This window comes from Aethalodelphis obliquidens, unplaced genomic scaffold, assembly GCF_003676395.1.
Source record: "Aethalodelphis obliquidens isolate GAN/ISIS:26980383/991018 unplaced genomic scaffold, ASM367639v1 scaffold63, whole genome shotgun sequence".
In the NCBI taxonomy this organism is placed as follows: Eukaryota; Metazoa; Chordata; class Mammalia; order Artiodactyla; family Delphinidae; genus Aethalodelphis; species Aethalodelphis obliquidens.
This window is the reverse complement of record NW_020838007.1, coordinates 7,723,830-7,748,295: the sequence shown is the minus strand read 5'-3', so window position 1 is coordinate 7,748,295 and position 24,466 is coordinate 7,723,830. Positions and strand designations below refer to the sequence as shown.

Sequence of the window (24,466 nt, the reverse complement as noted above, 5' to 3'; positions counted from 1 at the left end):
AACAGGACATACAGAGCAGGTCTAATCTGCTAGGCTGCCAGTGTGGAAAGATTCTGATTGAAGTCTTGCGGGCTCTGGGGCAATGAGATGCCTTCGAGAACATCACAGTCTGCGTTCATGTCTTCTTTCCAGACCTGGGTAGAAATCCTGGTGCGTCTCCTTGGTAGGGCAGACTCAGTGGGTGAATTCAGCCATTTCTTGAAAATTTCAGGTGTGGACTGAATTCACTCTGTAACTTTGATGGAGACGTTAACCCTCGTCCTGGGGAGCAGCTCACCATCCCATATTTTGCTAGGACTCTGAAGGACAAGGGAGCCGTGCTGATGAAAGGTGTCCTAAGGGTGCCGTGCTATATGAGAGACCCCGGCACCATAAACACCTGATTTTTCATAAGCACCTGATTTTTCAGCAATGGCTTTCACTGTATTATATTAAAATTTCCTGGCTTTGCAGGATGTGTTCATCGTAGGGATGGTTGAGAGGGGCAGCTGTGGCTGCAGGAGCAGATACCACAGAGGCATCTGAGGGGTCCTGCAATGTTTTCCATCAGTGAGCTTCTCTGTCCCATTAAATACGATGGGGCGTGCCTGGCTGCTAGCTCTGTGCGATTACAGATGGGTCTCCTTCGAGGCTTTTCTGTACCGACACCGTTGTTCAATTATAAAAAGTGTAGCTCGGAGTTGTCTGAAAAGCAATTGGGGGTAGTTCCAAAGGCATACTAAAAAACTGCCTTTAAGTCAATTTCATAAACATTGTTTTCTTTGATGTTTTGGTTTAAAAATTATGGATATAGGTTGATAATGAGAGCACATTATCGATCGAGAATTCCTATTAACCGGCATTATCACATCACAATACAATTTAAAGTTACGTTAAAACAATGGCTCAGGAGTTTAGGAAGTCTCTGGAATGCCTTCTGAATCATAAAGCAATAATATCTTTGGCATATTTTCAGTATCAAATTAATTGCAATTTTCAGAATATGGCAGGGAGCTGGCACATAGCTGACTTTCAATTAATCAATATATTGGATTACAATAACTATGAATCAATGCCTACTCCCTGCCAGATGCTGGTCACAATGGACACTAGGACGTACTGTACTTTCTCTGCTTCTTGTGGACTAATAAGCATCAGTTTCCAGACATTTAAGCAAACGGCAAAAAAAAAAAAAAAAAGGTCAAATATCCTTGTTTGATCTTTGCAGCTGAAAGGACAGTGAGTTCCAAAACTCACATGCATTTTTTTTCCCCATCTAACCTTCTGAGGTAAAAGAGAGAATCTCCCTTCAAGCTTTGCAAATACCCTGACTCTTCTGTACTTTGCCAATAGTGAAGAACTTTTTCTCTTTCAAGATTCAGCAGGCTAATGGGCATAAAGAATTCTGACAGTTTTTAAAGAACAAGTCAACAGGGCTTCCCTGGTGGCACAGTGGTTGAGAGTCCGCCGGCCGATGCAGGGGACACGGGTTCGTGCCCCGGTCCGGGAGGATCCCCCGTGCCGTGGAGCGGCTTGGCCCGTGAGCCATGGTCGCTGGGCCTGCGCGTCCGGAGCCTGTGCTCCGCAACGGGAGAGGCCACAACAGAGAGAGGCCCGCGTACCGCAAAGAAAAAAAAAAAAAAAAAAAGAACAAGTCAACACACTGGAAAACGTACCGCGATGGCCAGAAATTGGACGATGCAAATAGAATGGCATGATCCCACCCTACAGCGCACACGGGACGGCTGGCAGAAACCATCTACAGCTCACGGAATCCCAATAGAAAGTTCTGTCAATCTACAGTCCCCACAACAAGTTCGGTATTTGGAAGAACAAGACCAATTTCTGAATGTGTGATCATCATCGCCCTTGTGAATGATGTCTTCCTATTTTCAAATGTTGTAAGGAGATTTCTTATCTATTTCCAGCAAGTGTTAGCTCTTTAAAATATACCATGCTGAGAGAGTTAAGACAATTCATAATCTAATTATGTGTATTTGTAAAACAACTGCTTGCGTAGCTGAAATATAAATTCGATAAGGCGATAAATATAGAGAGAGGGGCAAGAGAATTAGTTCCAGAAATGCGACAAAATGCATTCAGTACTGAGTGTCCGCTGCAGGACTGGCACGAGGCCAGGTCCACAGGACACAAAAACAAGCAGGTTCCCGGCCTGTGAGAAGTTCACGGTCTCGTGGGCACATCAACAACATGTGTTCAGGGCAGATAAACTCAGTATTATTCGAGAAGGGACTGCAAGACCGCTCAAGTCATGCGAATGGTGGTGCAAAGCCTAACTGACCGGGTCAGTTAAGCTCTGCCCTCCACACGTCGCTCTCCTGCTGATGCTCTGACGGGGGGCTGGCAAACGCACGCCTCATTTCCCACGTTGTTCCCCTGCCTCAGGAACAGAGGCTCCCAGGGCTCTGGTGGGTTTGCCCCATTCTGAGTCCCAGCATCTTTCCCACCAAGGACCCTGGAAACTCCCTCTTTACAGCACTGCACGTCTCAGCGTGGGAAGTCATGGGCTGAGACCCCTGACGCGCTCTGATCTTGGCAAGGGGACCGCCACACGCGTCACTGTCTGCAGCCTCCACGAGGCCTGCTGGGCTCACATTAGGAGGCAGAGCAGGGAGGAGGCCCAGGGTGGGGACTCGGCAGTAAGATGGGTTCGAGCCCCGGCTCTATCACCTTTAGCTGTAGGGCCAAGGATACAGGGACCTGGCTTCCTCTCGTCTGCAAGGCAGGGTACCGCAACATAGGCTGAAGGCTATTACGTCGATAATGCCTACACACGACTTAGCGCAGACAGTGCCCAAAACGTCAGCTCATGGAAACACGCAGCAGGCATCCTCCTCTTCTCCCCCTGCCCTCTGCCCCGCCCTTCCCTGAAGGCCAGTTCACTTCTGCTCCCCCTTCAGCTGTGGCCCCTGTCACTTCCTCAGAGACACCCTCCCTGACTTCTGGTGCCCTCTTCCCTGGACCTCGACTGTCAGCGGCTGTCGCTGGGCCGGGAGCTCGTGACGACTAAGTCCAGCTTTGCTCTCGTCCACAGCGGCCACCCCCGGCCTGGGATAATGTTGCGCGTGAAAAAAGAATGTGCTGAATGACCACGGGAGAAAGGAACGACTCTGGCACCAGGGAAACGCTTCTGCGGAAGGACCTCGAGGGCCCCGCAGGGTTAGGAAGGCGGCACCAGGCGGGTGGCTCGGCCGCCTTTCCCTCCGGCAGCTTGGCTTTCATCTGTTTACTTCTGGGTTACCCCAGACTCTGCTGGAAAGCACTAAAATACAGTTTAGAAACTGCTTGTTTTCAAAGCTCCTTCCTAGGACTTACACCTTCTGCCTCAGGAATCTGTGAGATAATGTGACCAGAGACTTCCATGCTGTCTGTTACTGAAGAGGCAACTCACATTGAACACCTGTCGTGTTCATTACCCCAAGACACAGGATGGGGCCCACTTCACCTCCTGCGGCTTCTCCAAGGAATTCTCTAGAGGTGTTCAAAGAGGTTTTAACCTTCAGTACAATGGAGCCCTCAAAGAAAATTTCTGACATTTTGGCATTTGTTCTGAGATGGATTTCTCCTGATTTAATGACACCTGGTATTCTGTTCACGTCACCCACACCTAATGCTTTTAAGTCACTGGGCTCCCAAGGTGCTGAGCACTGGGTACAGGTGCCATGACCACCAAGACCACGCTTCAGCAGGTATATTTGAAAGTAAGGTTTCTTCGATAGCGTGCTTAAGATGCAGAATTTGGTGTGTGTGGGGAGGTTGATTTAGAAAGATTTTTCAGAAAGCATTTTTAATTTTGAGGCTAAACAGCGAAACAACACTCAAACAAGGATTCCTTTGAAACTTATTATCCCCCAACACCTATGTTCCCAGAAGTGAAAAAAAATCTTCTGATGTAAACATCATGAAGAAACAAACACCGCCCACCCCTGCAATTTAGTCAAATGCAACCCATCCTCTGACAGATGTCCCAGGGAAGGGGGCCCGATGCCAAGGAAACAGTTAGTGACCCAGATTCTCAGCCCCTCAGGGAAGGGTTTTCCACGAAATTTCAGGGCACCTGTGTGAAACATGGATGATTAAACTTTACTCTCAGCCTCCTCTCTGTATGCAGCAACTTCTTCTTTTTTATATAAACTAATATCCACTGTGAATGTGACTGCTTCTCCAAGGGGCTAGAAGGCACTCGTCTGAAGGTGCACTACCAGTAAGGGTTGAGGAGACCTCGGGTTTTAGGACAGCAGTGGAAATTCCTCTAGCCTGTGATAAAGCGAGGCTTTGGGTAGATATATCCACATGTCTTTCAAATAAAAAGGATTTGGGCTCTAAAATTCATTAATGGTAAGACAGCAGTTCTGTCATGTCCAAGGAGAAATTTCTGGCCAAGCAGAAAGGCATTCTTCTTATGAAATGAAAGACTGTCATTAAACAGAATAAGAATGTCAGAGACGCTGAAACGGCTTTTGACTGCAGACTTCAAGGCCAATCTGTCCAACAGAAAGTAAAATCCCCAAAGTTTTTGCAGAAGAAGTCTGCTTTTGTGTTTAAAGGAGAATTTAGCAATGGTCAGAGAGGAAGCAAAGTCACACGGTGTCTAGGGCACACCTACGACTGGGGCCCAGTTGAGAGCATCAATCTAAGGAGTTCTGAATCCACTCTGATGAATTTAGAAAGAAATGTTTGAGTACTGGTCATACCTTCAAAAATACAGTGCTTTGTTTTTAATGCCCTTTCATGTTAATTCCCTCTTTTGATCCACTCACCTACCGCTCTGAGTAGAGAAACGGTCTCCACCTGACAGGCCAGGAAACGAAGGCTCACGGTCTCAAAGTCTTATTAGCTCATTGGGCAGCAAGTTGGTGGCTGGGCTCAAAGTCAGGTCCCCCCACCCTCCTGCCAGGACCCTCCGCTAAGCCACAGTCATGAGGACAGCCTGCTGCAGGGCAAGAGCTTTGGAACTTCCAGGAAGATCTACGCTCTGCCTCTGTCCTTCAGCAGCGTGTGACCCTGGACAGGCTACTCAGCCTGCTCTCCATCACCTCAGCAGGAAACGGTGACCTATTAGAGGGTCTTTTAGAGGGAAAAGGAACACGAATCTGCTTTATAACTTGGGAAGTGCTGGATGAATACGTTATTATCACCATTACCATAATAGCCAGCATATGAAGGAAACAGCTATTATTTGATGCTACTGCTAAGAAATGTTTTAAAAAAGAGTGTCTTTTCAAAGTTATAGAATAAAAACTAGGCAAAGTATGTTAATAAAAATCCACCACCACTGGGGAAGAGCATTTTTTTTAAAGCCTCATCTTTCTAAAGGCAAATAAAAGAAAAAAAGTCATCAGAGTAACTACACCTAGAATAACTCAGGAATCTTATCTTTTTTTATTTTTTTTAGTTTAGGTTCTAGTTTCCTTAAATACTTGTTATTTTATTATTTATTTTATGATTATTTTATAGTCTGATTTTCTACACATCAAAACCATTAAAGGCAGTCAAAATTCGAAGGAAAATGGCATCATCTAAAATTAATTCAAAAAGGAAAACAAATCAATGAAGAAAAGCAAGAAAACAGTGAAGGAGGGAGAACCATGTAAGTAACAAGAAACTGCTGTCTTTGCTAATGAAGTCTATGACATAAATGATATGCGATGTACCCTCACAAGGCAACAGTAACTATGGCAACAAGAAGAGATGCAACGCACTCAGAGTGACTCAACCAAATACCTAATTGACACACTAAGCATATTTCAGGTATATTTTCCTATGGTACTGAAGTATTTTTTACCCTTACTTATGCAGAATTACTCACTTCAACAGCCACACCCCTTTAACTTACAAAAAGATTAAGTTTTCTTGTACCATCAGCATGACTTTTACAAAAACAACCCAAGGGTACTGTGGTCAGCAACAACGCTCGTCTTCTACTTGGCAGTGATGATTTTTAGGTCTGAAGAATCTCAGCTCAGAAATCTAACATGATGACTGTCTGATGATATAGCTTAGAATCATTTACGTACATTCAAGACATCAAATTGTGATTCTCTATCTAGACATACGGTGCTTGGCGTTGCTATCTGAAGTCCTCTCTCTCTGCAATAATGGAATGTCACAATAGCAGTGCTGTCTGGGTAGAGAAACCCAGGACAATGTTTGGCTAAAGGCCTTTTAAGAAAAGGAACTCCACTGTCTCATTCCCTCAGCTGCTCCGGCATCTCGAACCTTCTCTCCTGTCTAACCTCTCTGCGTACCCTTTAGAACAAGACCTGAGCTCTTCTTCATTGACTATCCTTATGGGGTTTAAATCTCAAGTTTACAAAACGTTTTCTCATAAAACAGGTGCATGCTCTCCAAGGAGACTGTGCACTTGGGCAGTTTTTTTTCAAGTTTTTGGACCTCTCATGAAGGCAGAAATGTGTGTCACACCGTCCACCTGACGGAGAGACACGGAGGCTTTCTGTGTTTGATCCTGGAAATGCTTGAGAGGTAAAGGTGCTTCACTGTAATCTGGGGGCACTTCCCTTTAGCACTGGACTTACAGACAAGGAAGACCAGCCTGGCAGCACCCGGGGCCGAGAGATGAATAAAGGAGAGAAACGGTCAGCTGTGGGGGTGTCCACTCCCCACAGACACCCACACAGTTCTCACATGTGCACAGACTCTGAGAAGGGAGGTGTCCACACCCCTGAGATCTGACACTGGGAAGAAGATGATGTCATTAGAATTCCCTATCATCCGGCCTGGGAGGATGGGCGGAGCATCTAAGAATCTAGGGCTCCTGTGCTGGCCCAGGAGAAGGAGTGCTGTGCAGGGCTGGAACACGAAGCTGTAATTCCGGGCCAGGAAAAACCTCTGCTTCCCTGCTTGTCTCTGGGGTGTCTGCTCTGGACAGTGAGGAAGCGGAGGGCCCTCAGCTTAGTGACTTGTGTCCGATCACTGTCCCAGGACACTGTGCCTGCAGGCGGGCAACTTGGACAGGTGAAGCTGCATTCTAATATAAGCAGAGCCAGCAGAGGAGGTGTCAGAGGCAGATTCCAGTGCCGGAGGGTTATTTCTGGACTCCTCTGAGGAAGCTTACAGCGTGGCTGCCCACACGGCACCAGAAGTGGTGTCGTGGGATTTGGTTTCCAGAGTTGTCAGCCCCTCAAGCCTCAAGACTAAAAATAAGTAACTACTTATTAAAGCAGATTTATTTGTACTAGACATTTTGACTCTTGCGCTGTAACTTTTTCCACGTTTGAGTTTTCTAAATATTTTGTCAATAAGGCTTATAATTCTTCAAAATCCATAAACTATAAACTATGCCTTGATTCCAGCAAGAAAACTGGCTTTCTCATTTTCATGTTTTTTCTGGAATGTGACAGCAAAAGAGTTTTCTCTGAAAATAAGGATGAAGGGAATTTTAGGAACGGTAATATAGAATATATTAAAAATCAAACTAAAAAAAAAAAGCTCATGATATCCCTGAAAGGAGGCTAGAGGCGCCCAGACCCCATGCTCAGTTCCAAGAATTTTCCTCCTGCTCTGAGCCTTGGTACCGGCTGTACCAAGACGGCTTCCGGCAGGCCTGCGAGTGTATGTGTTTCAGAGCATCTGGCAGGGAAACAAATTAATTACTCAAATCCCAGCACCTCTAAATCTCTATCCCAACACTCCTAATTTCAGCTGGCCTCTAACTCGGGATGCAGTTCTCTGTTATTTGTCATTTTAAGCAATGTAAAGCGGATAACTCTCCTTTTTAATGAGAAACCTGTTACATTCCATTCTGTCTTGGAAGCTCTTATAATATTTTGACTGACACCTGAAGAAAGCAGCAGAGTGCCTGCAGGAGGGTCTGATCAAGAGGAGGTGCGGTACCTACTCTCCGTAAGAACCAGGGCATCGTTTATGCTGTCTTACAGCACTACAGATGCTATGCTGTCTTACAGCACTACAGATGCGATGCTATGTTGCCTTATAGCACTACAGATGCTAAGATAGCTGTTGAAATTTTTCTAGACTAAAGTTGAGAATATTCATTATGTGCTCTTACAAGGCCACCAGCTTCCTTTCACTTGTCAGAATATCCTCCTCGAGTTAACTGTGGGTACGAAACTTCTGCCCTTAGAATCGTCTTTTAACCCAGTGCAAATAATTCTCTTCTTCCCAAGAACTCCAGTTTGTCCCATCCCACCATGTGGATCACATTACTGCACCAAATATTAGTGTCATTACGAAGATAATAAGTACTTACAATCAGCTTTTTTTAAAAAAAAAATGAATGCTTTCTTTTTAGGGCAGTTTTAGATTTACAGAAACATTGAGCAGATAGTACAGAGGGTTCCCATACACCCACCTAGCCCCTAATCTCCCCAACAGTTTCCCCTATTGTTAATATCTTACATCAGTGGGGTACATTTCTTACAGTTGATATACCAATATTGATTCATTAGTATTATAAACTGGACTCTACAGTTTACATTAGAATTCAGCTTTGTGTAACAGAGTTTTAGGGGTTGTGACTAATGCATAATGCTGTGCATCTATCATTATGATGAATAAGTTTCATACAGAATAGTTTTACGTCCCTAAAAATCCCAGGCTCCATTTAGCCACCCCTCCTTGCGTTCCCCAAGCCCAAACTCCTAACAACCACTGATCTTTTTTGCTTTTTCTATAGTTCTGCCTTTTATAGAACAGCATATACTTGGAATCATCCAGTATGTAGCCCTTTCAGACTGGCTTCTTTCACTGAGTAAAATGCAGCTAAGGTTCCTCCATGTCTTTTTGGAGCTCATTTCTTTTTATCGTTGAATAATATTCCATTGTATGGATGTACTGTAGTTTGTTTATCCAGTAATCTATTGAAAGATGTCTTGGTTGTTTCCAATTTTTAGCAATTATGAATAAAGCTTCTATAAACATTTGTGTGGACATAAGTTTTAAACTATTTTGGGTAGGGCTTCCCTGGTGGCGCAGTGGTTGAGAGTCCGCCTGCCGATGTAGAGGACACGGGTTCGTGCCCCGGTCCGGGAAGATCCCACATGCTGCGGAGCAGCTGGGCCCGTGAGCCATGGCCGCTGGGTCTGCACATCCGGAGCCTGTGCTCTGCAATGGGAGAGGCCACAACAGTGAGAGGCTTGCGTACCGCAACAAAAGAAAAAAACAAAACAAAACAGAACTATTTTGGGTAAATACCTAGAAGCAGAATTGCTGGATCATTTGGTCAGACTGTGGTTAGCTTTGTAAGAAACGGCCAGACTCTTCCAAAGTGGCCCAACCATTTGCATTCCCACCAGCAACGAATAAGAGTTCCTGTTGCTCCACATCCTCGCCAGTGTTTTTGGATTTTAGCCATTCTAATAGGTGTGTAGTGGTGTCACACTGTTGTTTCAGTTTGCACTTCCCTCATAAATATGATGTTGAGACTTTCTTCATAAGCTTATTTGCCACATGTCTTCCGAGGTGTCTGTTCAGATCTTTGCTCTTTAAAAATTGGGTTGTTTTCTTGTTGTTGAATTTTAACAGTTCCTTGTATATTTTGGACCCAAGTCTCATATCAGATAAGTGTTTTGCAAATATTTTCTCTCAGTCTGTGGCTTGTCTTTTCATTTGCTTAATAGTTATCTTTCACAGAAAAGATTTTATTTAGCTTTTTTTAAAAAATAAATTTAATTATTTTATTTATTTATTTTTGGCTGTATTGGGTCTTCATTGCCGTGCACGGGCTTTCTCTAGTTGCGGTGAGCGGGGGCTACTCTTCATTGTGGTGTGCAGGCGTCTCATTGCGGTGGCTTCTCTTGTTGTGGAGCACAAGCTCTAGGTGCGTGGGCTTCGGTAGTTGTGGTACATGGGCTCAGTAGTTGTGGCTCACGGGCTCAGTAGCTGTGGGTCACAGGTTCTAGAGCGCATGCTCAGTAGTTGTGGCACACAGGCTTAGTTGCTCCGCAGCATGTGGGATCTTCCCAGACCAGGGCTCCAACCCGTGTTCCCTGCACTGGCAGGTGTATTCTTAACTACTGCACGACCAGGGAAGTCCCGATTTTAGTTTTAATACAGTCCAACTTATCAAGTTTCTCTTTCATGGGTCATGCTTTTGGTGTTGCATTTAAAAATTCATTTAAAACACAAGGTCATCTAGATTTTCTCCTACGTTGTCTTCTGTGTTTTATGTATAGGTCTCTGACCCATTTTCAGTTTATTCCATTTTGAATTTGTTAAATTTATTCCTTCTTTTTTGTCTTCTCCCTCTTTTTCTCCTTTCTCTGATTCTAACTGAGCATTTTTTATGATTTGATTTTCTCTCCTCCTTAGCATATCAGTTATAATTCCTTTTACATTTTTATGGTGGTTGCACTGGAGTTTGCCATATGTATTTACAACTTCTTCAATCCTCTTTCCAATAACACCATATATAATGCTTCATGAGCAGCAACAAGCACCTTGTGACAGAGTATTCCCAAATCTTCCCTCCCATCCCTATAATATTGCTGTCATCCATTTCACCTATCCATAAGCTGTAATCGTCCAATACATTGTTGTTATTATTTTGAAAAGCACTTGAACAAACTGTCATCTACTAGAGCAATTAAGAATATGAAAAACAGGAGATTTTATCTTACTTCCACTTTGTTCCTTCTCTAATGCTCTTTCTTTATATAGGTCTGAGTTTCCGACCTACATAATTTACTTTCTCTCCAAAGAACTTCTTCTAACATTTCTCGCAAGGCAGGTCTACTGACGACAAATTCCCTCAGTTTTGGTCTTTCTGAGAAAGTCTTCATTCCTCCTTCACTTTTGAAGGATAATTTTGTGGTGAACAGGATTGTTGGCTGCAGTGTTTTCCTTCAATACTTAATGTTTCACTCCACTCTCTTTTTGCTTGGATGGTTTCTGAAGAAAGTCCAATGTAATTCTTATCATTGCTCCTCTATAGGTAGGGTGTTTTTTTCTTTGCCTTCTTTCAAGATCTTTTCTGTCTTTGACTTTATTCATAGTTTGAATATGATATACTAGGTGTAGAATTTGGGGTATTTTTCCTACTTAGTGTTTTTTGTGCTTCCTGGATCTGTGCTTTGGTGTCTGTCACTAATTTTGGAAAATTCTCAGCCATCATTACGTCAAATACTTCTTCTGCTCCTTTTTATCTTTATTCTGGTATTCCCATTACATATATTCTACACCCTTTGCAATTGCCTCACAGTTCTTGGATATTCTGAAGCATCTTTCTAATTCCTTTTCTCTTTGCTTTTCAGTTTGAGAAGTTCTACTGACCTGTTTTCAAGCTTGCTGATCCTTTCTTTGGTCTTATCACATCTGCTGATGAGCCTATCAAAGCCACTCTTCATTTCTCCTACAGTATTTTTGCTTTCTAGCATTTCCTGCTGATTCTTCTTTAGAGTTCCCATTCTCTGCTTACAGTACCCAGCTATTCTTGCACAGTTCTTACCATACATATCACAGTTACATAATTATATAACTACATCATAGATTCCAGTCTGATTATTCCAAACTATCTGCCGTTTCTGAGACTGGTTCTGATGCTTGCTTTATCTCTTTAGTCTGTGTGTTTTCTGTTTTGTTTTGCCTCTTAGCATGCTTTGTAATTTTTGGTTGAAAGCCAGGCAATGATGTATCAGATAATAGGAACTTAGGTAAAAGAGCTCTGGTGTGAGATTTTATGTTAATACAGCTGGGAATTAGGCTGTGTTTGATTTACCTATAGGTGTCAGAGGCTTCAATTTCTTCTGGCGTCCTTTTTCCATCCCCTGTTGTCTTTGGGTTTCCACAAAAACTCCTTCTTAAACAGAGTCTGTGTCTTACAGTTCTCTGTTGTAATATAAAGTTATTATAATGAAGCCCTATTAATGTCAAGGTTTGTGGGGGGAAGTATTCTAGAGTCTTATGATTAAAACCACTTTTTTAATGGGCTTGAGTACCTGTACTGTGGCTTTTAAAAGCGTTTCTTGGCTTTTGTTTCCTTCTCTGATGTGAGACATATGGCTAGATGGGATTGGAGTTGTCTAATTTCCTTTCCTCACGGACCTAAAAGCCACTGGTAAAGTAGTTTCCCTTGAGGGCAGGACCTCAATTCTCTGACGGATCTAAGAAGAGTAGGTGATATTCAGTTTGTTCAGCTTTTTTCTTGTTGTGAAGTTGGAAGTGATAACTTACAAACTCTTTACATGTCAGAGCTGAAGCCAACAGTCTGCTTTTTCACTGTGATCATTCCCATGGACAATGTCAGTAAGAAGGCTTTACGGAGTCATTTCTGTCTTCAGTTCCCTGTGACAGCAAGTCCTTAGGGCATGAACCCCAAGAAGGCCCTTAAAATTCAGTATGCATATAGCTCATAGTATAAGTAGGTCATGTACACAGTGTGATCACTGATCATTTTCTATGTATCCCTTACCACATAAACTAAAAATGGCAGAATATGTTTTCACCAAATTTCAAGGCTATATTAGCGATACACTCTAACCTGCTGAAGGAATCATGTAGTGAGCATGAGATTCATTGTTGGGGCACTTCCAAGAGCTGGGCAATCATCACCTGCGGAACTGCTACTGGGGTCAGTGCCTGTCTGAGGAGTCACACCACACAGAGTAAGACAGATACCTTGGACAGACAAACACTAATTTCAAACATGAGTCTCAAGGAAAAACAAGCAAACAAACCACAAAGTCCCAAACCAAAAACCCGGAGCAGATACAGGGACCAACTTGCCAATAAACTCCTTCTCTCACAGGCAACTCCCATGCATGCTCCCCGGTGAGCAGCAACAATTTATTCATTCAGTGGTGGTTAAAAATCTTTAAAGCATGCACAGAAACAACAACTTCTGTGATTACTACACAACTGGTAGCACTAACTCCAGCCCTTTGCACAGACTTGCAGCCTAATCCTGTTAATTAAAAATTCCTGGTAAACAGAAGCACAGAGGCTGCCCAGAAGGCTTTTAATGTGTGTGTAAAAAACCAGTGAGTTTTGTAAATCTGAGTAGAGTACCAAGTGAGATGAAAAGATGTCCAAGGAAAAAAAAAAAAAGAACCTAGCAGATGTATATGCACTGGCTTCGGAAGATAGTCATGATGCATCAGCAAGTGTAAAGATCACCAAGTGCACTATGATTCTATACTGGTAAAGAAAACCACAAGGTGAATTGCTGCATCCAAAATAAATCTATGAAGGATTTAGTAACAATGTTTATCTCATATTTTTTGCTTTGTGAAATTTTGGGGTTTTAAAAAAAGTGAACATTAGTTACACATTTGGGGCCAAAAATAATCAATAGTGAGGAACCCGCCCCCCCCCCTCCTTTTCCCAGCTGAACACTCCACAAGACCAAAGCTGCCCCTAGGGTGGGACAGCGTGGTGGCCCTGCAGGACGTCTGCCTGTGGTCCAGTAGTGAGGTTCGGGTGCTCTGGTCCAGGGGCCTCTGAGGGGCAGGGGGGCGGATCCCGTGGGTGAGCAGGTCCCTTGGATTCAAGAAAACGCGCTTTCATAGCCTCACTCAAACTTGTTTTCAAAGGAGCAGATTAAACGCAGTTCTTAGCGGAACAGTCCAGAGCAGAGGGAAAAACCTGACAGGCCACTGCGCAGAAGCCAATTCCATTCCAGAGAAGGGACACGTTTGGAGTCGCTCTGTGCTCGTGCCTTATTTACTTAGCAAAGGGCACAAAGGCTAATTACCACCGGCCACCTCTCAGGTGTAACACCCAATAAGCTTCCCTGCAAACCTTCAGATGAGTTAAGACAGACTCCAACTTACTTCTGTTAATTTTATTACCAAACATCCTTCAAGACAATCATGTTTTCCTCAACCAATTTACATCATTATAAACTAAATGTTTCTATCATCTGATCTAATTCTTTGGAAAAGGAAAAATGTTGAATCTCTTAAGAAGTATGCTGGAAAATAATGATGGCCTTTAAAATACTTTCCATTATATCTGCCAAGCATATCAACTGTGAATAGAACGATTTAGAAAATGAAGATGTTTCCAAGTAAATACTGAAAACATGCCAAAGATATGAAGAGGAGAAGCTACACGTGCTCGTGTACACATGTGCACACAATCTCTAAAAATCCAAGATATACTATTTTCCCTCACGGGAGAAATGAGGAACAGATTTTAACTCATTTTCCTTAAAAAAAAAAAAAAAGGAAAAAAATTCCTAATGAATTAAAGAATGTGTTTATTCAAATCTATGGCCAGACCAAAGAAACAAAAAACAAAGGTAAACGGATTTAGAAATTATACTCAGATTTATAGGCTTACAGAAAATAACAGGGAAATATTAAATAATCACTTAATGTCACAGTAGCAACATTATTTATTCTCATTATTTTGTCTCATCCAGGTTAGAACCAGAGAAAATGAGCTTAATTATAATAACAAGGGTTAGATCAATATGAGGAAGAACCACTTTGGGTGACAAAAGGCTAGACAGAGAGCTAAATAAATCCTGCTCGGATGGACCCCTGAGGCATCTTCTCAACAAGAAGCACAGCGGCCCCGGCAGCACACACTCTGCACCAGGCGGGGGCTCCCCGTCATTAATGTCCCGGGTCTGTGAACACAGACCTTCTCTGGGAGGAAATCAGATGTTTAAATTGAGAAGCACGGTAAATGCACCAATAAATAAACACGTGTGGCTATGAACGTCTTACAAACTACACAGAAAAGCACAGGTGCTTACTACCAAACAAGGTGGATTGCATCTTTCACATTATGCAGTTGCACTTTGCTAGGGATCTTTTCTGTCTTTATAAGAATGATCCTCATTAGTATTTTACTATGTGAACTACTGAACTGACGGCGTATTTGTTTTAACAGGAACGTATACATAATTACTCTGTGGAGATACTTTCAAAAGTGTCAAAATATGAATTGAGACACTGACACTTTTTTAGGGCTCTTCATGCAGCTCCAAGCATGTTGTGTACAGAACGAAGGCTGGTAAAATGGATGAGAACATTTGTATGGAGCAGCTTCCAAAATATCAGTTATTTATTTCATTTTATTTAAAGAGATGTTCCTATCTGGTTATATTGTGTAGAAACTCTTCTGGCTAGGGGGACACATATAGATGCACAGTCCAAACAGAGTAACTTAACTTCCCTCCCTTTTCTGAGGAAAAGATTCCTCCCCGCTTCGTGGATGAGATACAATCAAGTGTTCTTCCAGTTACGAGAGGAGCTCGGCCCTGCCTGAGATCAGCCCACAGAACCCACAGCCCTTGTGGACCCTCCTACACTGGTGGTGGGAATGTAAATTGGTGCAGCCACTGTGGAAAACAGTATGGAGGGGTCTCAAAAAACTAAAAATAGAACTACCATATGACCCAGTAATTCCACACCTCAGTATATATTAGAAAAAAATAAAAACGCTAATTCAAAAAGATACATGCACCCCAATGTTCACGGCAGCATTACTGACTATAGCCAAGATATGGAAGCAACCTAAGTGTCCATCAACAGATGAATGGATAAAGAAGATGTGTATATACACAATGGAATACTACTCAACCATAAAAAAGAACAGTTTTGCCATTTGCAGCAACATGGATGGACTTGGAAGGCATTATGCTAAGTGAAATAAGTCAGAGAGAGAAAGACAAATGTCGTATGATATCACTTATATGTGGAATCTAAAAAATACAACAAACTAGTGAATATAACAAAAAAGAAGCAGACTCACAGATACAGAGAACAAGCTAGTGGTTACCAGTAGGGGGAGAGGCAATATAGGGATGCGGAGTAAGAGGTACAAACTATTAGATATAAAATAAGCTGCAAGTATATATTGTACAACACGGGAAATATAGTCAATATTTTATAATGACTATAAATGGAGTGTAACCTTTAAAAATTGTGAATCACCATATTGTACCCTGGTAACTTATACAATATTGTACAGCAACTATACTTCAATTAAAAAAAAAAAGAAGTCACAGCCCTCTTGTTCAATGACTGTAAAGTACACTCCTTTTCTCTTAAGACAAGTCGAATGGATAATTGTTTTGGAGATGAAGTACATGAAATTGTACTAACTTGAACTTTTAGCCAAATCAGGAGAAAACTCACTCATTTTCTTTTCCTCTAGAAGATAAACAGATCTCCTACCATGTTCTGGAAGATACAAACATGTAGAACTACACTGCTGAAGACACAAAACTACAACTTACCAACATTTTTATCTGACCCAATAAAAATGATTGCACCAAATTAACACCCAAGAGGAAATTTATCCCTTAGCTTGCTAGAGTATAACCTCAAAATTATACATGACATTCTGCGTATATTGAGCCTTAATTGCAAAGAAACATAATTAAGTGAAAACATGCAATTCTTTCCCCTATACTCTAATAATCCCTTAGCTTTTAACACTTCAAGTTTGCCATAACCTCCTTGCCTGTCTTGCTAACGAAGTACATTCTGCAGTCCCCCCAACTTATAAGACTGCAAGGAGACACTTCTGGTTTCCCTCTACGCCCTGTGCAGATGGCAGAGAGAGATTCCACCACTGAGACGTGTTATTTCTACAGGTTTAGATTTGTCTCGTCATCAGTGAGGACCACAGAGCAGATTATAGAGTCTTTCACTTTAAAAGTGAGGAAATGAAGGTCAGAGCAGTGAAGTAGGGTTGGGATGAGAGGAGAGCACAAGTGTCTGGGCCCCTGGCAGGTTCTTTCCCCCATTCCTTCCTGGAATGATAACACCAACCAAACACACAAACAAGACATTCTTCCCAACAAAAAAGCAGAGTCTGCGTTTTTGCTAGTGTTTTTGTTTTTACCTCTGAAGAGAATATCCAAGTCAATATCTTCTTTTCCTTTGATTTTCAAACACTTTGCCTGCTGTACAAGTCTGGGCAAAGAACAGAAATAAAACCTGGATTCATTATCCTGTGAGGTAGGAATAAATCATGACAGCAGCACCAATTTAAACAGAAACCACAGGGTAAACAAGAGTGAATTAGCAGGTACTTTTGCTGCACAGAGCCTTGTTAGAATTTTTCTTCAATTTAAGATTTAAAAATACACTTTTGTTCAGAAACTGGAAGTTTGAAACCTGAAACTTGAAAGCTCCCAACACCCTGTTCTATTATAGCAAAAAGTTTCTAAAACTCTCTGGAGAATAACCTCTTCAGATTCTGAGGAGGAGCTATTAGGGATGGTAGGTGATGGTGTGGTAGGTAGTAAATAATAATTGCTACTGATGATTTCTGTGCTTATTTTAATCAAAAGATTATAGACATTGTGCTCAAACAATAGTACAAAGTAACTTAGTTACACTGTCGAATGTCAGAGAATTAATTAACTTTTAAAATGCTCCAGAATACAGCAAGGACTAATTCTGTAACTCTTTCATCACGGAACTTCATTAAAACTTGAGGCTCATAGTTTGTAATGAACATGGAAGTTTCTGAAATGAAACTTTTCCAGTGTTGCTAATTACCTAGTAACTAATTTTAGGTAGACAGAACTTGAAATGGTTCATTAATTTATCTGCAGTATTTACGATTTTAATGAAAATTATAATACCTTGCTTGGCAAATATATTTTAATTGCACTTGGATAACTGCTCTCTCTTTTTATCTTCACTGACAAGCCATTAAGGTAGGCATGCCAGTACTGTTTCAGTTTTTGTTTTAGATGAGGAAACTGATTCAGTTACTAAAATCTTACATACAAACCTAAGTGACTGGTACATAATTTGAGGCAATTTTATCTGTATGTTCCAAAAACGTGTATGTCATGATAAAAACACATTCTATTAATCAGATACTTTTTAACCATGAAGAGTTTTTTAATCAAAAAAGCAATTAACTGAAAAAGAATTTCTGTTGAAATCCCACCTTTGGACCTTAAAAGAAGGTCCCACACAGCCACTGTGGCACACACCAGCCTCAGGTAGTTAATCTCCTGCGGTGCAAGCAGAGACCAGTCCACCCAAAACCTGAGTCTGTGTCTTAGTCCCTGTGCCCTGGGTTTGAGGCCCAGAGTAAGCAATTAGATTCTAGAAGCCTCAGCTTCCCAACCTGCAAAACCAAGCCAGTACTTGCCTTACAGGGTTTGTTTGGAACAATCAGTGAAACAATATAACATAGTCTACAAACTCTCATGCATCATGGTCATGCATAAAAATATATGGAATATTTATTAATTCCATATGCTTAATTTCATTATATATATAATACATACTGTAAAATTATTTATATATCTCATCAGGATTTATCTACATTCTTGTAGGGAAGAACATTAATGGAAGGAGGGCTTAGCCCTAAGCAGCGAGCCTCTGGGGGAGAGAGCTGGTCAACACGGGATGTCAGAGGCACGTGTGCACAGTAAAGTCATTTTGCAAAGGATAAGATGGAAAAGAAGAGAACAATTTCAGCTCTCCTTACATCTTTTTGGCAAATAGCTAGGTATTTCCCCCCAAACTTTACAAATTGTATGAAACTTGAGTTGATTTTCAAACCATCTGAAAGCATCCCTCTGCAAATACAAGCTGATGAAGATGGCAGCTCTATCTTACAAAATTAAAAAAAAAAAAAAAGAAGCCAGTATGCCTTACATAACTGACGAGGATTTTATAAAGCAATTTAAAACTAAATCAAATAAATTTACTGACTGGCTTTTTAAAAAAATGCAAGGTGTTGCAATCAATCACAGATATATTTAGGAATAGTTCTTGCTTTCAAAATTATTACATCACCAGGGAGATACACCAAGTCAAACCCTGTAAACCAGCGGTCCCCAACCTTTTCGGCACTAGGGACCAGTTTCATGGAAGACAATTTTTCCCAGGACTGCGGTGGGGGTGGGGTGGGTGGGGGGTGGGGGGTGGAGAAGGAGGCAGGGCTGGGGATGGTTCAGGCAGTAACGCGAGTGACGGGCAGTGACGGGCAGCGGCAGATGCAGCTTCACCGGCTCGCCTGCGGCTCACCTCCTGCCGTGCAGCCTGGTTCCTAACAGGCCTCAGATGGCTACTGGTCCCTGGCCCGGGGGTTGGGGCCCCCTGCTGTAAACTGTTCAGATTCCGTTACATCTCCTGAGTGAGGCAGGTGCCTCCTAAGGACTCCCAGGTTCTTCATTTCATTTAACCTCATTTCATTCTCACAAAAACGCTATAAGGTGGGTGCAGCAGCCTGTGAATCAAGAAACTGAGGCTCAGAAATATTAAGCCACCTGCCCATCTTGGGGGCACAGTGAGTCAGTGGTGGAGCCAGAGCGCAAACTCAGCGGACTCCAAATCCAGGCTTCCTTCTACCCTACACATCATCTGGCAGGAACGGAGGGTTTCCTGAGTGTCTACAGACGGCCTGGGGCTGGAGACTGTTGACACAGGTAGGGGAGAGAAGGGGGAGGACAGTAGTGTTCCCGGGGGGCTGGAGGGAGGGTGCGGCTCTGTGCAAGTTGGTCGGGAGGAGGCTGGGGATGCAGCCGGGTCTGTCCTGAAAGGATGGGGACGTGGGTGACCGATGGGGCCACGAAGGTCCAGGGAATGAGGGTGGGAGGAAAGCAGGAGCGGCACAGACCAAGCAGGAGCAAAATGGAAAGGAGAGCATTTGGGGACACGAATAATCCCCTCAGCTGATGGGGCTGAAGCATCTGCACTGTGCGAGGAAAGGAAGGACCAGAGGTGGGGCTAAAGGAATTGGCTAGAGCGGAGCTGGGGAGGCCTGGCACGCTGCTCTCAAGCACTCGGGCTTTATCTCGATGGCCGTGAAAGAAGCCACCGCAGCCCTGGCCTTGGGAGAATCTACTGCACATGGTCAGAAATGTCTGGAGGTGATCAGGCCAGTCACGTGCTGAAGATTAATATTTCTTTGCATGTTAGCTGAAAAGGTAATACCACTAAAATCTCAGCTCTGACCATTTCACCAATTCTTCTTAAAGCCCAGCCTCCACCTTCTATGTAGTCATAATAGCTCCAGCATCTGAACAACCTTCAAAACCTTTTGTTAATAGAATTGCTATTGCTGCAGCAAGTGTCAAGCTACCCATCTGTCTGTCTGTCTGTGATTCATTTTAGAGGAGTGCACGTGACTATCAGTGTTTGTGTTAGAGACATGCCGCTGCCATCCCATTGTTTTTACTATCTTTACTATCCGTTGGTCTTTACTATCTGTTGTTTTTCCAAATGACTTGCCTTTTCCTTAGGATTTTGCCACTTCCTTGAAAATAGGAGCTGCATGTTCTCTGACCCTCCTTCTATGCTTCCACTACTTTTAATGAGGCAAATCAGTGGTTACTGCTTTGTGCTCAATAAATGCTAGGCCTGAACCACATGCCTAACACGAAGGAGGTAATATTAATCTTATAAGTGTGTGTTGAAAAAGACAGAGAGGTTAAGTAGCTTGCCCAAAGTCACACAGCAAGTAGAAGAGCAAGAATTTGAATTTAACTCAGGTTAGTCTACATGTAAATAAACACCTTCTAGAACATGAGTTGGAAAACTACAGTCCATGAGGCAAATCCTGCCGTAGGCTGTTTTCATAAATGAAGTTTTATTAGAACACAGCTATGCTCATCAGTTTACTTACTGTGTACGGCTGCTTTCATGCTACAATGAACAACTGTAGCAGAGATCTTACAGCCAGCAGAGCCTAAAATACTCACTATCTGGCCCTTTACAGAAAAGGTTTGCTGACTCCTGTTCTATAAGGAAAAGGTCCCTGAGGCCAAAAATACACACACAATCTGTGATTGTTTCACATGGCTATTTTTCCCCAAAACTGCCCTAACAATTGTATTTAGGTATAACTTATAATGGGACTTGGAAAGCAAATATTGGGCTCCGACTGCTTTTTATTTTTAGACAAACTTTCCAAGTCCAGCCAACATTTCTTTGAGCTTTTCCTACCTGCAGGTGTCACATTCGGCCGAGGTGGTGTCTGTCACCAAGAGACATAATCTATCTGAGGATACAGGTGTGTCCACCGCCTCCCTTCACACAGAGCAGACTGAGAGAAGGGCCGCAAGGAAGAGATGAAGAAACCACGATGGAGTCACAAGGAGAGGGTTTTCTGCTTTAAAGGTCCGAGAGGTGAGAGAACACCTTCAGGAGGACATGAGCTTGAACCAGGCCTCGAAGCAAGTTTTACTGAGTGATGTGCAGAGAGGGACCCTGCAAAGGCACAGACACATGGAGGGTGGGAGTAAGAAGAATCAGTGGTGGGGCTGGAGGGTGATGAGCTGGGGTGCAGGCTGCGGGCAGGTTACGAGTACCGCACACGCTTCCTATGTGCATCCACACCTATGTGCTCTCGTGTGTAAGGACGTGGGTAAATGTGAACTTATTTACAGTAAAGCAAATGGATCGAGGACCTGCAAGACTCCACCAACAGAAAGAAGAATTCATATGATATGTTTAGTTTGTCAATAAAAGGTAATTAAACTTTAAAGAATACTGCATTATAAAGCATCAATAAACGATATGCATACTTGTGAAAATGTTTACCGCAGCATTATTTATAAGAGGAAAAATACTGGAAACAACCTAAATACCTGTCAATAGGGGAATGAGTTGAATAAGTTCGTCCACACTACGGAATATGATACAGTTATTAAAAACAGTGCATTGAATCCACCTGTGTTGACATGGCAAATTATTCATGACAGGTGGTCAAATAAATAAGACATATTTTTGAGCTAATATCTTTTATCGTCAGACTTTCTTTGAGCCAACAATTAATGTTTTCACATGGCTTTCCATAAGGAAGAAGGCAAATTTGTTTTTTCTTTGTGGGTAGACTTAGTTGCTTAGGTCTTTATAACTTTTCCATATAAAAATAAAAGTCCAAGACCAGAGTATTTTTCTTCTGGTCATAAATGCTGACTTATTTACAGGTGCCTTGTTCAGAACTCCATTGTGAACTTGGGATAAAATATGTGTGTATGTTATTAAAGCCTCAGTGTTGAATGTCTGGGTGCTTTAAAGGTTTGCTCCTGTGTTAAACTTTCAGGAACACAGCATCCTTCCTCCGTGTTCAACAGGGTTATATTATAAGCTGTCCAGAGTGATACAAGCTAACCTTCAAAGAAACATTAACAAAAAATGAATGTAATTAAAAAAAAAAGAGTGACAGCCATAAAAAGAAACAAAATTGAGTTATTTGTAGTGAGGTGGATGGACCTAGAATCTGTCATACAGAGTAAAGTAAGCCAGAAAGAGGAAAACAAATACCGTATGCTAACACATATATATGGAATCTAAAAAAAAAAATGTCTCTGAAGAACCTAGGGTCAGGACAGGAATAAAGACGCAGACGTAGAGAATGGACTTGAGGACACGGGGAGGGGGAAGGGTAAGCTGGGACGAAATAAGAGAGTGGCATGGACATATATACACTACCAAATGTAAAATAGATAGCTAGTGGGAAGCAGCTGCATAGCACGGGGAGATCAGCTCGGTGCTTTGTGACCACCTAGAGGGGTGGGATTGGGAGGGTGGGAGGGGGACACAAGAGGGAAGGGATATGGGGATATATGTACGCAAATAGCTGATTCACTTTGTTATACAGCAGAAACTAACACAACATTGTACGGCAATTATACTCCAATAAAGATGTTAAAAAAAAAGAATGAATGTGTATCTGCATATCTGTATGTATATGTAAACAGAAAAAGAGTAGAAAAGAACATGAAAATCTATTCACACAAGTAACCTTGGGATGCAGCATTAGAGTTAAGGAGTGGAGAGTGAGAAATTATTATTCTTAAAAACTTCTATATTACCCGAATTATTGCAGTGGGAATTTTATCATATTTTTATAAGACTACAAGTTATGCTGTTTGATAGGAAAACACCTGAGTATTAATAATGTTTTCAACTTTTATTTTTTCTTACTAATCTATATTTTCTAATATTCCTATAATACACAAGCATTGCTTTAGTTATAAGAAAAAACTGACGTTAAATATCACAACTTTGCTATTTACAATAAATAGAAAACAATTATTTTAAAGCCAGATGAAGTATGTGGATGAGAAAAAATGCCCACTGTTGCTTAGGCAACAAAGTTTTGTTTTTCTGGGGATTGGGAACACCAATATTTCCTTGACGGAAGAAACCACAGACACTTTAGCACACACTGTTCTCAGCATTTAATTACTAAGGGCCTGAGCCAAGGCAGGATTCCAGAAATCCAGAGATCCACAATAAATCATAAAATGCCTCATGAAAATCAGCATAGAAGGACATTTTAAAAGATCTTTCTAAGGCATACACTGGTTATTTTATCAAATTTTAGCAAGACTATAAATTTGTTTAGAAACACAAGACTACAATGAAGGTGCCAGAGGCACAGAGGCAAGTGGAATCCAGGAGGCCAGGTCCTCTCATCGCATCACAGCTTCTGTCTACACCCCTGAGCTGATCTTTGACAGGCTGGTTTCGGTTTCAATTTGCAAAACAGTCAACAGAACCCTTTAACTTGTCTTAATGGCCTGGATCTGCCTAGGGTCTCCAAGAATTTAAGGTGCGTAACTGCTGAGACCAAGGTCCCCTTTCACTCCTTGTCAGTTACCACAGTCTGTGAGTCTCTCTTCCATTTGGTTTATCTCTGTTTTCCCTCCTCTGCCTCCTCTCCCTGAAAATACGCTCCCCGCGGGTACGGGACCCCTGGGCCACAGCAGACGCTCCGCACGTACCCGCTGGATGAAGAAACATCAGTGCCATGAGTGAACTAGCTCAGTGCCTGGGCTGCGGGGACAAGCCGTCCTGCCTGAGTTCGGATCCTCATCCCGCCACTTACCAGCGTGGGTTTTCGTACCACTAAGTGAAAGCTTAATAAGAACAGGGATTTTAGGGCTTTCCTGGTGGCGCAGTGGTTGAGAGTCCACCTGTCGGTGCAGGGGACGCGGGTTCGTGCCCCGGTCCAAGAAGATCCCACGTGCCGCGCAGCGGCTGGGCCCGTGAGCCGTGGCCGCTGAGCCTGCGCGTCCGGAGCCTGTGCTCCGCAACGGGAGAGGCCGCGGCAGTGAGAGGCCCGCGTACCGCAAAAAAAAAAAAAAAAGAACAGAACAAGGATTTTAGTCTGTTTTCTTAAATGCTGTCTCACTGGAGTTTGGAACAGTGCCTTTCTAAGGGTTTGTTCAATGGATAAATGATGAATAAATGAACGGCTATGGTCCGGATCCTGCATTCAGGGAGGTACGTGCTGTTCAGTTATTTATAACGCCATAAACCGGCTCTGTTCTGACCTCACTCTGGGGGAGGAGGAGGGATGGGATGGTGAGCAGAGCAATGACCCGGGGTCAGAGGGCTCGGGGCTGCCACTAATGACAGTGTCAATGAGGGACTAAATGCTTGACTTTAACAACCTTATTTCTCTGTTGTAGAAGCTGGATGAGATAACCTTCTGAGTCCTTTTCCAACTGTAGAGCTCCAGGATCGTCACACTTGGCTGGAGGTCCCTCAGAGTCTAGCTGGAAGTATGGAGTGGGAGGGGGCTGTCCGGACGGCCGGGGGCTTCC

General features: G+C 42.7%; 1 protein-coding gene across 2 annotated transcripts in view; it reads right to left on the bottom strand.

Moving 5' to 3' along the window:
* Positions 1 to 24,466, bottom strand: part of L3MBTL4 (L3MBTL histone methyl-lysine binding protein 4) — a 300,018-nt gene that overhangs the window by 65,523 nt on the left and 210,029 nt on the right. For both annotated transcript variants that reach the window (XM_027088566.1, XM_027088565.1), the window contains exon 14: positions 16,780 to 16,850. In XM_027088566.1, the coding sequence (XP_026944367.1) occupies positions 16,780 to 16,850 (71 nt within the window). The remainder of the gene's footprint in view (positions 1 to 16,779; positions 16,851 to 24,466) is intronic.